This window comes from Mustela erminea, chromosome 12 (assembly GCF_009829155.1).
Source record: "Mustela erminea isolate mMusErm1 chromosome 12, mMusErm1.Pri, whole genome shotgun sequence".
Classification (NCBI taxonomy): Eukaryota; Metazoa; Chordata; class Mammalia; order Carnivora; family Mustelidae; genus Mustela; species Mustela erminea.
The window spans coordinates 67,603,778-67,617,413 of record NC_045625.1 but is presented as its reverse complement, the minus strand read 5'-3'; the positions used below and the strand labels follow the sequence as shown (position 1 = coordinate 67,617,413).

The 13,636-nt window shown below is 43.5% G+C and overlaps 1 protein-coding gene across 2 annotated transcripts in view; it reads left to right on the top strand.

Moving 5' to 3' along the window:
• Positions 1 to 13,636, top strand: part of NTRK2 (neurotrophic receptor tyrosine kinase 2) — a 325,605-nt gene that overhangs the window by 168,617 nt on the left and 143,352 nt on the right. For both annotated transcript variants that reach the window (XM_032307203.1, XM_032307205.1), the window contains exon 12: positions 10,544 to 10,732. In XM_032307203.1, coding sequence (XP_032163094.1) covers positions 10,544 to 10,732 — 189 coding nt within the window. The remainder of the gene's footprint in view (positions 1 to 10,543; positions 10,733 to 13,636) is intronic.

Sequence of the window (13,636 nt, the reverse complement as noted above, 5' to 3'; positions counted from 1 at the left end):
TCAACAATGTCTGGTTCACACTTTCCCTGGAGAGGAAACGCAGCAGCTCAGAGGCTCCTCCTTCCTGTGTCCTTTAGGGAGTGGGCGTGGCCCCAGGAAGTTAGAGGTGAAGTTCATTCTGTTGGTGAATCATATTTTCCCATTGGCTCCCATTACAGTGTTAGAGACGCTTTTCTTGGGGGTGGAGGGTGGTGAGTCTCATCTGAAGAGACAAAGAAATTACACTTGAGAACACAGCAAATTTTAATTTCTCTCGAATTGAAAGGGAGGAAAGCTGACTTTCTCCTAACATACTGAAACCATTTTTCTCAAACTTAGAAAGAGGAAAGAAAAAACCTACAAACTATTGTCTGGAGATCAGAGCCATTTTGACAATCACAGTTAGAGTCTGTGTGATTCAGTACCCACAGGGAAGATTGGGTTTCTTCTACCTTGCCTTTTACACATTCCTGCCTGTGACTCTCTCGCCTGTATCCTAAGCACACCTTTCCAGCCCATACATTTTAGCTGTTTCCTTTGAGAGACATTTGAAAAGCAACCTTTATTATCATTTATTTTGGATCTCCTCTTAGAGTTATTAATGTGTTAATGCATTGATTTTTTTTTTTCCTACATTCTCCTTCTCTGGTCAGGGAGGATTGAACTTTCTTCAATATGAGAAGGATTTAATTGGTTAATTTCATAATTTAGAGTCCTTGTCGGTCTAGATTGCAGAAAGAGAAGTTCCTCTAAGTGCACTGCAACTACATTTGCTTTTGAAGGGGCCCTTTATTTTGCAGTGAATAAAGTGTCTCTTATTAAACAGAAAATAAAAGAATGCTTGGCAGGACTCTACTCCCAATGGGTGAAACATCACAGGAAATTGAGAAATTGTTTCTTTTTGGCCTTGTGGGAGAAATTTGCTGGTGAAATTTAGTATTAAAGTCTTAAGACTACTGCTTGAATCCATCAAGAGAGACCCATTGAACAAGGGACAGCTTCCGGGGGAGGAGGGGGAAGGACCAATGTGACCTTGCTATATCTGGTCTCTTATATTTTCCAAGAAATCTGGGCAGTGGCCAAGGAGATTCTATTCTCTCTTTCATAATAATTATGTCACTGTTAAGGAGAACTTAGACTATTTCAGCAATTTAGGGATTAAGTTTGTCAAGAGTTCGCTGCTGTTGGGAAATTTTATTTGTGCCTGCAAAAGAGGGGTTTTAATTGCCCAAACAAGAAATGTGTCCAGGTAAGGCATCCAGCTTGCGTTCTCCAGTTAGACCATAAGCTCTAGAGAGTGGGCTTTAGACCTGTGTCCCAAGCTCGAGACCAGAGGTCCAAACCCTGGATGTTTCTCCACAGAGACGCCTTATCTGGGATTTGTGGCCCACACTGATGTTCTCAGATTAGCCACTCAGCTGAGTTCGGAGTTCCTGGCAGGCACTCCAGGCTGCAGCATTGTATGTCCTATTGTCCAAACCCCAAACCTTCTTTGTTCCCCTCCCATACTCCCCTCAACGTGCGATCAGTTGCCAAGTGCTACTGATTCCCGTAAATATGACCGACAGCCATCTCCTGTGCCCGTGCCACCTCCCCATGACCCCATTCAGGCCACAGCTCTCTCATGCCTTGATGTCTCTAGCAGCTTCCTTTATCAGATCTCCTGCCCTCAGTCTTTCCTTCTCACAATCCTGTTGTCTATCCTATAGCCAAAGTGAGTTTTCCACAATACAGCTTGATCCTGTTGTATTGCTGTTTGGCCCAAGGGTGTTTCCTTCTGTTTGGTTTTGTTTAGAGCTTACCTGCAATTTTTCTTCTAAAACCCAAACTGGGCCTGACCCTTGCTTCTGTTTCTCAGTTTCCTAGCCTTTCCAGATGCCTCACCCCCTTGAAACACACAGGGCTCCCCACTCTAGCTAGAAGTGGACAATGATAGTATCCCTCTCTGCTTTTCCCCATTCTTGGCTGATTGTAATCTGTTACCCAGAAGCCAGAGAACTCTCCTCAACCACCTCCCCTAGATTGGATTACATGCTTCTCCTTTGAGTTCCCAAGCACCCTGAACAATACTTCTCAGAGAGCTAATCCTTAACTGTCAGCCGCCTGAGGGCCGGTCCAAATGAGGGCAGCTCATTTATCTTCGAATCCTCTGGTACACCTGTGCAAAGCAAGAAAGAAAGGAAGAATTGAAATAAAACAAAAGCATTTTGGGGGAGAGGTCTTAGAATTGTAATTTGGGGAGCACAGATATAGTTGCAACCCCAACGGTGTCCCATTAAGGGGTACAAGCCAGGGGTCTTTATTCTGCAGATGGCAGAAGTATTAGGAAACATACACAAGTTGGTTTTTCAAAAGTTATGGTTGGAAGATGTGACGACATTTCACATCATTGGTTTTCTGAGAATATGATGTCAATTACTAGGAAAACATCTTTCGCAGAGTGTCCAGTTTTTATCCAGAATGTGGACTCAACCTCCCTGTGTTGTCGTAATGCTGTTGCTTGGTTCAGTAGCTCCAGGTAGTTCCTGTTTCAAAAAACAGGATGAAGTTTTAGTCTCCAAATGGAGTCTGTCGTGTTCCGAGGTTTTACACAGGTTCGCACCTGTTGAAACAAGTGAAGATGAATGACTATATATAGTGCTTTTCTATATCTAAAATTGAATCCTGACCCCAATATTGTCAACCTTGGCTAATTTTGGCTACGCATTTTGGAAGATCGGAAAGGCAACTGTGAAAGAAATGAAAAAAAACCCAGATTTGAGTCTGCTCCATTACTCCATGCTGTGACCTTTGTTAAGTCTGTCAGCCTCTGTGAGTGTTAGTTCCTTGCCAATGAACAGAGGACGGTATTTTAGAGCGTCTGGCTGAGGATGAAGGGAGAAGGGTCTTGCGTCCGGAAGGTGCTTGGTGAATTAAAATGTCTGGACAGGTCAGAGGTTCTCTGACCCTCCTCCTTATCCGTGTTCTTCGTACATGCCCAACGCCGGTCGGGTGGGAGGCATTTTGAGCGGCAAAGGTTGGAGGGGAGTGTTTGCTTTTTCTGTGCAGGTAGGTGGGGATACACCGATGGCAGATGGGGAAGTAGAAAATGGCTTCACCCTTTAATTTCTCATGGGGCAAAGAGTGAAAATGCACTCCTACTCTCTCCCACACAGCTGGAAGAAGTAAGACTAGGTACGGAGGGAAAGCAGTTGACTTACGTGGCGTGGGTACCTTAACATCTTTCATCCCTTTGGACTTCCACATTCCATTTCTAGCATTTATCTTGAAGGCATGATTTTTGAAAATGGGGGTTAATGTACCTAAGATACGGACAGGTGTCCCTTTGCAGTCGTGTTTCTTCTAATGATCAATAATAATCTGGAATGTATAGTCCGTGAGGGAACTGCTACAGCATGGCCCTTCAGCGGGTTCTCTGTAAGATAGGAACAATTTTGAAAAAACTACTCAAGTGAAAAGGAAGTCTTAAAAAATCCGTTCTACTATTTCATGAAAACTATGTAAATCAAACAAATACAGAAAAATGAAAATTGACCAGTGGGAAATACACTCCATTTTCAAAAGGATTCGTGGTAACTGAGAAAGCTCTGCTTCGTTAGACTGAGGACGCAGTGAATGAGGGTCACTGTCTTCTGTGCAAAGGGATCTTTATTTGGCATTGGATAGACGCCAGACCTTCATCCTGTCTTCTAAAACCTGGAAGAAAACATTCAGAGGAATATCAATCGGAAGTAAAAATCGCCTTAGGGTTTGGCCCCAGAGCCAGTTGCAGGCTACCAGGGGAAGGAGGCTAGCTTACACTGGCAAGAACTTTAATCACGATGAAACTTTGAGGGGCATTTTTGGGCATACAAAGAGTTTTCCTCTACATTGTCTCACTTAAATTGGCTTCTTCTACGGTGAAGCTGTACGTCTTCACTGCCGGCAAAACTCCCTGTAGATCTGAAGATCTCAGAAACAGTTACTTAGTTGGGCTCCCTATGCTTTATCCATCTCTTACCCAGGGATTTCTCTGCGGGGTAGCGTTCACTTTGAACCCAGTGGAAACTTCAGAGAGAGGAACAGTCAGGCCCAGGAAACAAATAGGCATTTCACTGTGGCTTTATTCCCTGGAGACCTCCAACCATTTGTCAGATCTTTATTTACACGTGCTTAGTGGGGCTTTGTGTCACCAAAGGCACAGAGCCGCTGTGAACGGCCTATCATCACCACACAGCATGTCAGTGGTAGAATCCGTGTAGAATGAAGATCCCTTTTTTTTTTTTTCCCAAATCCCCATCCAGCCCAAGCATCAGTTCTCCCACGGGATTACATGTTCCTTTTTTTACTGTCTCCGCTTCGCCAAAGATCTGTTTTCTCTTATTATTTTCCCACATAGTTGCGGTTGAGAACCGTAGTGCCTTTGTCAAATGCGTTGTGCATTTTCACCCCTAGAGCTCAGTTACTTAGGAAGAAGAAAGTAAGAAAGAAAGAAAACCGCTCAGAGCCATTAACTCTGGGTTTTGGCCATTTTTCTCGAAGACAGGCTACTGTGTCTTATCTGAGTCGAATGTCCATGTTCTTGGGATGAGAAATAAATCTTTACAGAAAAATTCAAGTGTTAGTTTCCAGGTGTTTGAGAGGGAGCTTTGGTCCCCAGTGGAAGTTTTTCAGAGAGTTTGTTATTTCTCTAAGGACACTGCTGAATACCCTTGGTTTACGCTTCTCTTTCGAAGTTTATTTTCTGTTTTGTTGTGGTTTTCAGATTTCTCATGGTTTGGATTTGGGAAAGTAAAATCAAGACAAGGTGTTGGTAAGTAGTTACTCACTCCTTCTTTGGATAAGTAACGAGTTTGTGTTGCTTGACTCGGTTGAAGCTTCTTAGTCCCTCTTCACGCCTGTTGGCCCCTTGGTTAATTTTCGGTGTTCCTTGTTTCTGATTTGCTGAAGAAAGAGGATGAGGATTTTTCCAGAAAAGGCACTGCTTTCACTAACTGAGCTGAGTAAATGGTTTTATGTTTTTGAAGCTGACGTGTTTTTATCCTAGGAGGAATGCCAACCGCTGTTCCAGGTCTAGGTAGTTGCTGGGCTGTTAAGAAGGTTCAGGAAATAAAATGCAATGGCACCAAAACTCCACATACAGCAAAGTTGGCTTCATGTCAAGTCTGGACAAGTGGGGATCTTAACTTCTTCCATTGGCCAAGATGCGATATGTTTCTGAATTGGTAAATCAGCTGTTCATTTATGACCGCTTCTCTTTCAAAACAAGACTCTAACGTCCAGACGCTCTGATTTGTCCTTGATTGCATTCTACTCCTTGCATTCAGACTGTGCGCTGACAATTGAAAAGCCGAGTTTGTAGCTTACCAAATGAGTGCACATAATGTAGCTCATCACTGGGATTGAAATCAGGTGTGATCTCCCGGGCCCCCCAATTTGTTCGGTACTTTGTGTGGGTACAGCGACAATGAACAGGAATTCATTAGAAGACACAAAAAGACAACCTGTCACATTCTGCATGTGTGTGCATCCAAGATCTGGCCATCCTGGGCATCTCTCAGCTGGTATATATTCTGACATTAAGGTCGGCTGTCGGTTAAACTGCAAAGTACGAGAAATGTACAGGTGTCAGGGAGCCTTTGCGTCCTGAGCCCTCCGCCCCATTTGTGTTCATCCCTCCGTGCAAGGAACTCGGTTTCCTTTCCTCTTTTGCGCCTGATTGTCAGTCACTCTGACCCTTAAGTAGCCGCATGAGTTCCAAGGTAAAAGTTCTTGAATAGCAAAGTGGAAAAAGACACGTGGCCGGATTGGAACATTTAAACTCAACCAGCTCGGGGATTTGTTGGCGATTCCCCCAGGGGCACATTTCAGATACAGCTAATCACAGTCGCTTTGACACCAGAGAATGTGCTACTGGGTAGTCTTAAAGGTGCCCTGCTTTAAGGCTTTGTGTTCTGTATGTGTGTAGGGTCAGGGCAGGAGGCGGAAGGAGCGGGCTGATAAGCTCTCCTGCAACAGCGCCATGAGATGGGGGTCTTCTTGCCACTAAACAGAAGATCACTATAACCACGTCATCGTTTTCCAGGCCAGTTTGCCCTGCTGAGAGGTGTGCATTCTTGGAGAACTTCAAAAACAGGGCTTCACCCTTTCAGGCCACAGCGGAGAGATGCTTCTTCTGAATTGGGCTTTGAGCCACAGTCCGACAGAGGCACTGCTGTTCTAAAATGGAGGCTTTATTCTCTTTCGGGTCTGGTGAGGCCAGCGGGTCAGAGGAAGACTGCCATGGGAGAGAGAGTGTGTTACTCACCATTCCTGAGAGAAGAGGGCAGCTATAGGCCCGTGGGGAGACTCCCAGGGGAGCACTGGGGTCTGGCAGGAGCAGGGGGAGTGAGGGAGAGAAGGCTGGGCAGGAGCCTTTATGGTGGTTTCCGTGGGAAGGAATGGGTGAGACGGGGTGAGTGCGCTTAGGATCGACCGGTTTGAGGAACTCGGGCGGGCTCTGGGGCAGACAGGCAGTTCTCAGTTGCCGGTGTCTGGCTTTAGGGTGACAGGCAGGTGGAGAGTGGCCCGGAATAGGACGGCCTGACACGGTGGTGCAAACTTTAGATGGGTTGGCTGGTCTAAGATACGTCTGCTCTCGGGCAAGTTCTTTACCATCTCCAGGAACTGGCTGTCTCTGGGAAGGGCAGTTCCTTCAGGGTCAGCAAGGCTCCGGATGCTGAAGCACCAGTCTACAGAGTATGAAAGGCTTAATGCAGCTGCTCAAGAACCATAGTCTCTCCCCTTACCTTAAAGACATTGTTGGTCTTGAGAGAAGGAAATTCTTTTCCCAGATGACCTTCAGCAATTCTTATCATGGGAAAACAAGTGTGAGGCTTAGAAATGTCTGTAAGTCTTGGGGTGCCTGGGGGGGTATGTGGTCAGTTTCCCATCCGACTCTGGGTTTCAGCTCAGGTTGTGACCTCAGAGCTGTGAGATCGAACCCCGAGTGGGGCTCCATGCTCGCCACAGAGTCTGCTTAGGATTTGCTCCCCCCTCCCCTTCCTCTCCCTTTGTGCCTACCCCACTCCCTCTCTCTCTAAAATAAATAAACCTTGGGGAAAAAAAGAAATGTCTGTAACTCAGATGTGCAGAACACATTACCAAGCAGCTCTGTTGGAAGAAAAATGTCTCTTTGCACCTGAGACATATTAAAATAAAAACGGGCTAAAAATGTTTCCAGATATAGCTCATATTTGTCAGCTCGGTAATTAGAACTAACCCCTCCCCCCCAACTGAGCAAGTCGCACATACCCAGCAATTTAAAACTTTTTATTAATATTAGAAGACTTTTTTTTTCCCCAAACCTTCAGATGAATTTCTTATAACATTCTGTGATGTGCCCCTGACTTTTCTTCTGTCTGTCTTTTTGTGGTGTCTCGTCAAGCTGGTGCACAGACACACAATGACACACCCCGTGATAGGCACAGACAGCCTGCTGTCAAATTATATAGACATTCATTGTCCCTGCTGAGTGCTTCTCCCCCTTCCCAACTATGCTGTGCTCCATTAGATCAAAATGTTCATAGAAATATGGGCTGACTCCCCGCAACCCTGCCAGCCGTATCAGTCTTCCAGGATTTAGAACATGGATGTTGAAGAAAATAGCACTTGAATTAATATCCCACCTGATAAATTGTTAAAGTTTCTATGTTGCTCAGATTTGCCAACAGCAACCTTCCGGCAAAGGGAAAGGGCGTTTGAAGAATGACCTCTGGTGCTTCGTGCCACCTTTATGATTAACTTTTTATCCCCCACCCCGAACAGAGAGCCCATTCCCTTGGGCTGTGTTACCTCGGAGTTGGGGGTTTTACTTGGAGAAATCAAGGGAAGGAAAGGGTGTCCTTTGGTGGAAGAAGAAAAGCCAAGGATAAGCCTCTTGCTGTTACTCTGTAAGGGCTTCACAGTGGACATGGCAGATCATTCAGAGGCCGAATTCCAGGAGGAATCTCGGCATTGTCGTCTAGATATAAGCCTCCTCCAAAATGATTAAATGCTAGAGGAATGTTGATAGCCTGACCTGGGCCAGGGGAGAGTCACAGAAGAAAGCAACCAGGATCAGTGCGTTCTAATGATTGCTAGGGCTCCAGAAGCAAATATCGCAGGCCTTCTGACAGCACGTGGAGTATTTGAACATGACAGCTCCTGCCTTTCTGGGGGTAAACGTTGAGAAATGTGCGACCTTGACTGTACCCCCCTTGGGGAGCGCAGGCTGCAGCATGCTTTGGTAACCTCGAAGGGTTGGGGGAGGGGTGGGGGAAACAGCTGCGCCAGAAACACAGCAAGGGGGCCAGCGGTGGGAAGGTTTTATTGGCAAGATGCAGAAACCCTAACATAACACATTTCCATTTTCCATCTCTGGGTTTAAGCTCTGGGTGATCTAAGCCTGTCAGGAAGCAAATCATAAAACAGGGATGGTTAAGGATATTGGAAAGAACTTGTCTTTATAGCTACTTTTGGCAGAATTTCCACTCTTTGCTAATACCGGTGAGCTAGGCACAGGATAAGCACAACCAGCGAGCTTGCTTTCACTCTGAGCTTTCTGCAGATTCTAAATTGGCTGTGTGAGGACTTGTTTGCAGAATTAAGCCAGAGCGTGTCATTAAAGGCAACTGAAATGTACATCTCCTTGAGAAGATGCTTTTAAAAATTACCTATAATAGCAGTTGGCTGCCTCCTGCATAGTTTGTTTAAGATTCAGCTAGCTGGGGAACGTCCAATTGTTATCACTGCAAACTGTGATAATCCCCTTCTAGGGGGAATATGCATCTTGGAGGTGGGATGGATTATCAGTGTCTTTCTTCTCAGGGGGCTCAAAAAGGTAAGGCACAATGACTTTTGTCTTTCAAATTGCTGTGCCTCTCCCTGAATTTCCTTAATTAACTGAGAGGGATAGGGTAGAGAAGGATGGAGGTGGGGAAACCTGTATCCTGGGTGAGTGAATGAAAACACAATCCCTTACTCAGCAGGTAGCAATTCAGTCTTTTCTTCCCCTGGTACACAGTTGCCTTGACTGATAGTCGATTCTGTCTTTTGCTTTTCCTCCTTACCTTTCTTTCCCTCCTACATTTCTCTTGGCTTGTGCCAGCGGCTGTGGCCAGCGGTCTGCTTCCGAAACACATGTAATGTATGTCTAGGGTGTTTGTTGATGTCCCACGTGTAGAGTGTGGATCATGAGCCAGTGAGACCTTCATTGCTTTGAAGTTTTCCCATTGACCTTTGTCACTGTGCATCTGGTTTTGTTTGCAGACTGGTTGGGTTTAGTGGTCGATAGATAAATTGTTTAGACAAGACACAGTAGACCCTGTTTATGGGCACACACGTTCTTAGACTCGAGACTAGAAAGTTTAAGTCTTGTGTGAAAAATGTTATGGTTATTGCGTTAGTATAAAGAACACCCATGGAATGATCTACAAATAAGTTTAGGGCTAAAGGCAAAGCAGGCAACTTTGCCATGGGTTTGATCTGCTATTGTCATGAAAGTATTTTGTATGCAGAAGGAGAAACATAAATTCCAGTCCACCAGTTGTAGGTTTCTTTAGTAATACCTAATAGTAATTCATACTCATGAAGCACTTTAAATTTATAACGCACTTCCCTTACCTAGAGTCTCATATTCTTTTGCACATCTTACAAATTTAAGTGGGTATAGAGGTCCAAAAAAAAAAAAAAAAAAAAAGGTAAGTGACTTGTCCAAAGAGTGGAGAAAAGCCCTCAGATCTTTGAACTGCTAGGACACTTTTCAGTATATGGTGACACAGGAATCCTACACTCATGCTGCGAGTTTCAATGAGTGAGTGTTCTAAAGATGTTCAGAGAACAGAGAGCAAAGCTGCATATTAACTTACCAGAGAAGGAAGTCAAGACATTGGAACCTTCACACATTGCTCTTGGGAATAGAAAATGGTGCAGCCATTTTGGAACTCAGTCTGGCAGTTCCTCAAAATGTTAAACAGAGAGCTCCCACATGACCTGGCAATTCTGCCCAGGAGAAATGAAAAACGTATGTCCATGGAAAAACTTATACACAGAGGTTCATGTCAGCATTATTCTTAACACTCAAAATGTGGAAACACCCAAATGTCCATCAGTGGATGAATGGACCCACAGAACGGAACATACATACAAAGGAATATTATTTGGCACCAAAAAGGAATAAAGTAATGACCTATGCTACAACTCGAATTAAGCTGAAAAGCATGCTAAGTGAAAGTGGCCTGTTCCAAAAGATCACATATTATATGATTGCATTTCTATGAAATGTCCAGAATAAATCCGTAGAGACAAGAAAGAAATCCACAGAGACAGAAAGCAAATTTGTTGATGCCTGGGGCTGGGAGTGGAGGGCCTGGGGAGTGACTGCTAACTGGGATGATCAGAATGTCCTAAAACCAAACTATAGTGATAGCTGCACGACTTTCTGAATATACTAAAAACCACTGAGTTGTATGCTTTAAACGAGTGAATTTCATGTATGTGAGTACAGCTCAACAAGGGAATGGAAAAATTATAGGAGAATGTGTCTTTTTTTTTTTTCCAACTCCAGGCCCAGCTTCGGTTATCAGCAACGATGATGACTCTGCCAGCCCACTTCATCACATCTCCAATGGGAGTAACACCCCATCATCTTCAGAGGGCGGCCCCGATGCCGTCATTATTGGAATGACCAAGATCCCTGTCATTGAAAATCCCCAGTACTTTGGCATCACCAACAGTCAGCTCAAGCCAGACACATGTAAGTACAGCTGTTTATACTTACTGGCTTGTTTGCTGCACCCCAGTATCAATCAGCATGTTTATCACAGTGCCTGATGAGGATGACCGGGGGCGGGGGGAGGGGGCTATGAAATGTCTGAGGATTCATGGGGCTTTGGGCCTATGGAATGGCTCCTTTAATTTGCTGCTTATGGAATTCTCAGGGTGTGTGTCCTGCTGGGCTTGGAAATGTGGGTGGATACCGACTTCTCTTGGGATCCAATTTCCCAAACCATTTGTCACTGTAAAGTTGGAATCAAGGCATGCTTATCTTGGAAAAGATAGAGACAGAAACCAGAAGTATCAGGAGAGAGCAAATTCATCAATTACAAAAGATAGGTGATTGGTGGGGTTTTAATTTGATTTACTGAAAGTCATTCAAATATACAGCACTGGTAGTCATCAAGGTTCTGTGTTACTCACAGGTGGTATCAATTTGGGTATATCTGTATTCTTTGTTCCATCCTTCTTCCCAGTATGAGATTTGTTATCATGCCACAATAGGAAAGAGACATTACAACAGATAACCTATTAGCCTCTGTTGAGAAGCTTGGGATTTCTCTCAAAGACTCTTATCCTATCTTCAGAGCCACTGCTCAAATATAAAAAAGGGAACATGGCCTTATGGAAAGCAAAAAATAAAACACAGTGGGCAAATAGGCTTATGCCATTGGAATGGCAGGGCTTTCTTCATACATGAATAAGGGACTATGAGGGCTAGAACATCAGGTGGCCTAGATCCCAGGGGCTCACCTGACAATGATGAATGGGCATCTTCTATTTGGCATGTTCTTACTCCATCTTAAATACTGTTCTCCTGCCTTGCCTTAGAGGAAAGGTGGGACAATTGCAAAGTTAGATTTTGGGGACTGACTTTCCACTTAAACCTCTCACAGGACAAAGGGGGTTAGCAATGGGTATTTTTTTGTATATAAGGAAACACCTGTAATTTTCTCCTATTCATTCAAATTTACCCCAAGATATGGTGAATGTTGGATTTTAATATAATCATTAGGAAGAACAGTATTATGAGCTTGTGTGAGACTGAACCCCACCATAGTTTTCAGTTGAATACGTGATATGACAAGATAAATAGAATAGCCTATATGAGAAATATTGAGCTCCTTGAAATAAAAAAATTTGTTTGAAATCAAGCTATTATTAATCCTAATATTGTCCATTATGGTGTGAACAAGATGCATTAAAATGTGCATTCTTTGTAGAGATAAGTATCTTCCAAAGGTCCTTGAAATACCCTCCATGCCTAATAGTCAAATATTGAATGAGGTAAAGCAGGGTCCTATGATGTGAGATTCTGTCATCATTTTGATTGTGCTCCCTAGAAAGAGAGTCTTTTGCCATCCCTGCCACCCCTGGGACTGCCACCATCAAGACCCAGGCTGTATGATTTACTTCAGCTCTTCAGAAGCTGTATTATAACCTATCCTTAAAAGTTTGATCTCCTTTGGTTTCTCTAACCAAGTAGATAGCATCAGTCCAACACATTCAACAAGAGAAAATGAACCAATGAGCAGGAAAGCAAACAAACAAACGAGAACGAAAAACAAAGTGAGCTAAGTGGCTGCTGAGTCTGTAGTTCTGTCTGGAAGTGCTTTCGGCCCTAAAATGTCTCACAGAAACTTTCTCAAAGTGGTTCCCTTAATCTAGAGTCCATAGAGATTTTACAAAGGTTTTTCATTACACATTTTGGTTATTTTGGAGAAGTCTTATACTTGTGGCTTGGCCACTCTATGCCATCTCTCTTTAGAAGGCGTGGGAAGCAAGTTCAGGAGACTTGTAGCCTCCCGTCAGTTTCTGTCCTCCACCAGAGGCTCTAGACCATTGATTCTTCATTTGGCTGTCTTTCTTATAAAGTCTTGTGGGGCCCTTCTACCCAGTGGTCCTTACCCGGCTCAGGGTTCTCAACCACTCAGCCAGCATCTTACAAAGAAGAAGTCTTCTTTCCAGGCATTAAGTCATGTGCTCTTTCATAATCTTAAGAACACTGAACATCACACATCTTCCATGAATCTTTTTCGAAGAAATGGAATGAAGAAGCAGTCTACTTCTTTCATTCTCTTCTTTCTTTATTAAATGTCCTTCTTTATCCCATAATTTTTTCCTTTATATTCAATGTATCTGTTGCCTCATGTTAAGTCTTGGGTCTGGCCATCCTCCTGTATGTGTTTCTGTAGTCTTATTTAGGTTAGATTGTAAGCTCCTAGAGAGCAGGAACTGTTATCTGTTGAACTTCATAGCAAAAGACATGGTGTACATTTGCTGTTGGCCAGATGTCGGCCAGATGTGGTTATGTATTACTGAAATATTAATTACCAACAGACTTATAACAAGTAAAGATGAACCATAGTCTTTTTCATTGGCTCTCCTCCTATTAAACATGCCTACACAGTAGTTTATCTGTTAGACATATTTTTAATAATATATTAGCCAGCTTCACCAGATTTGGATAACAATTTAGCAGAAAAAAGCTTTTGACTCCCCCAAAACCTTTTCTTTGAACATTCTAGTTGTAGTCATCCAGAAATTAAAATATTTAAAAACATAAAACTGACATACATAGAGATTTGTTGCTAGAGGCCCATTAAATTTTGGGAGCTTAGCATTCAATCAAGTGAATCCCATTGAATATTTTTACAAACTAACCTTCAAAGAAAAGAATAGGTCTTCCAAGAAGTTGGATATGTTGCATTTGAAAAACAAATTTAAGAAGATCTCAGAAAAAGTTTAGGACGTTTGCCATATACTTACAGCAAAATACCCCATGGATAGGACACCATCAACCTCTGGACCCTGTTAGAGGCATGGGCAACAAACCAGCACATTTACTTCTCTTCCCTAAATCGACATGCTATTCAGAGATGTT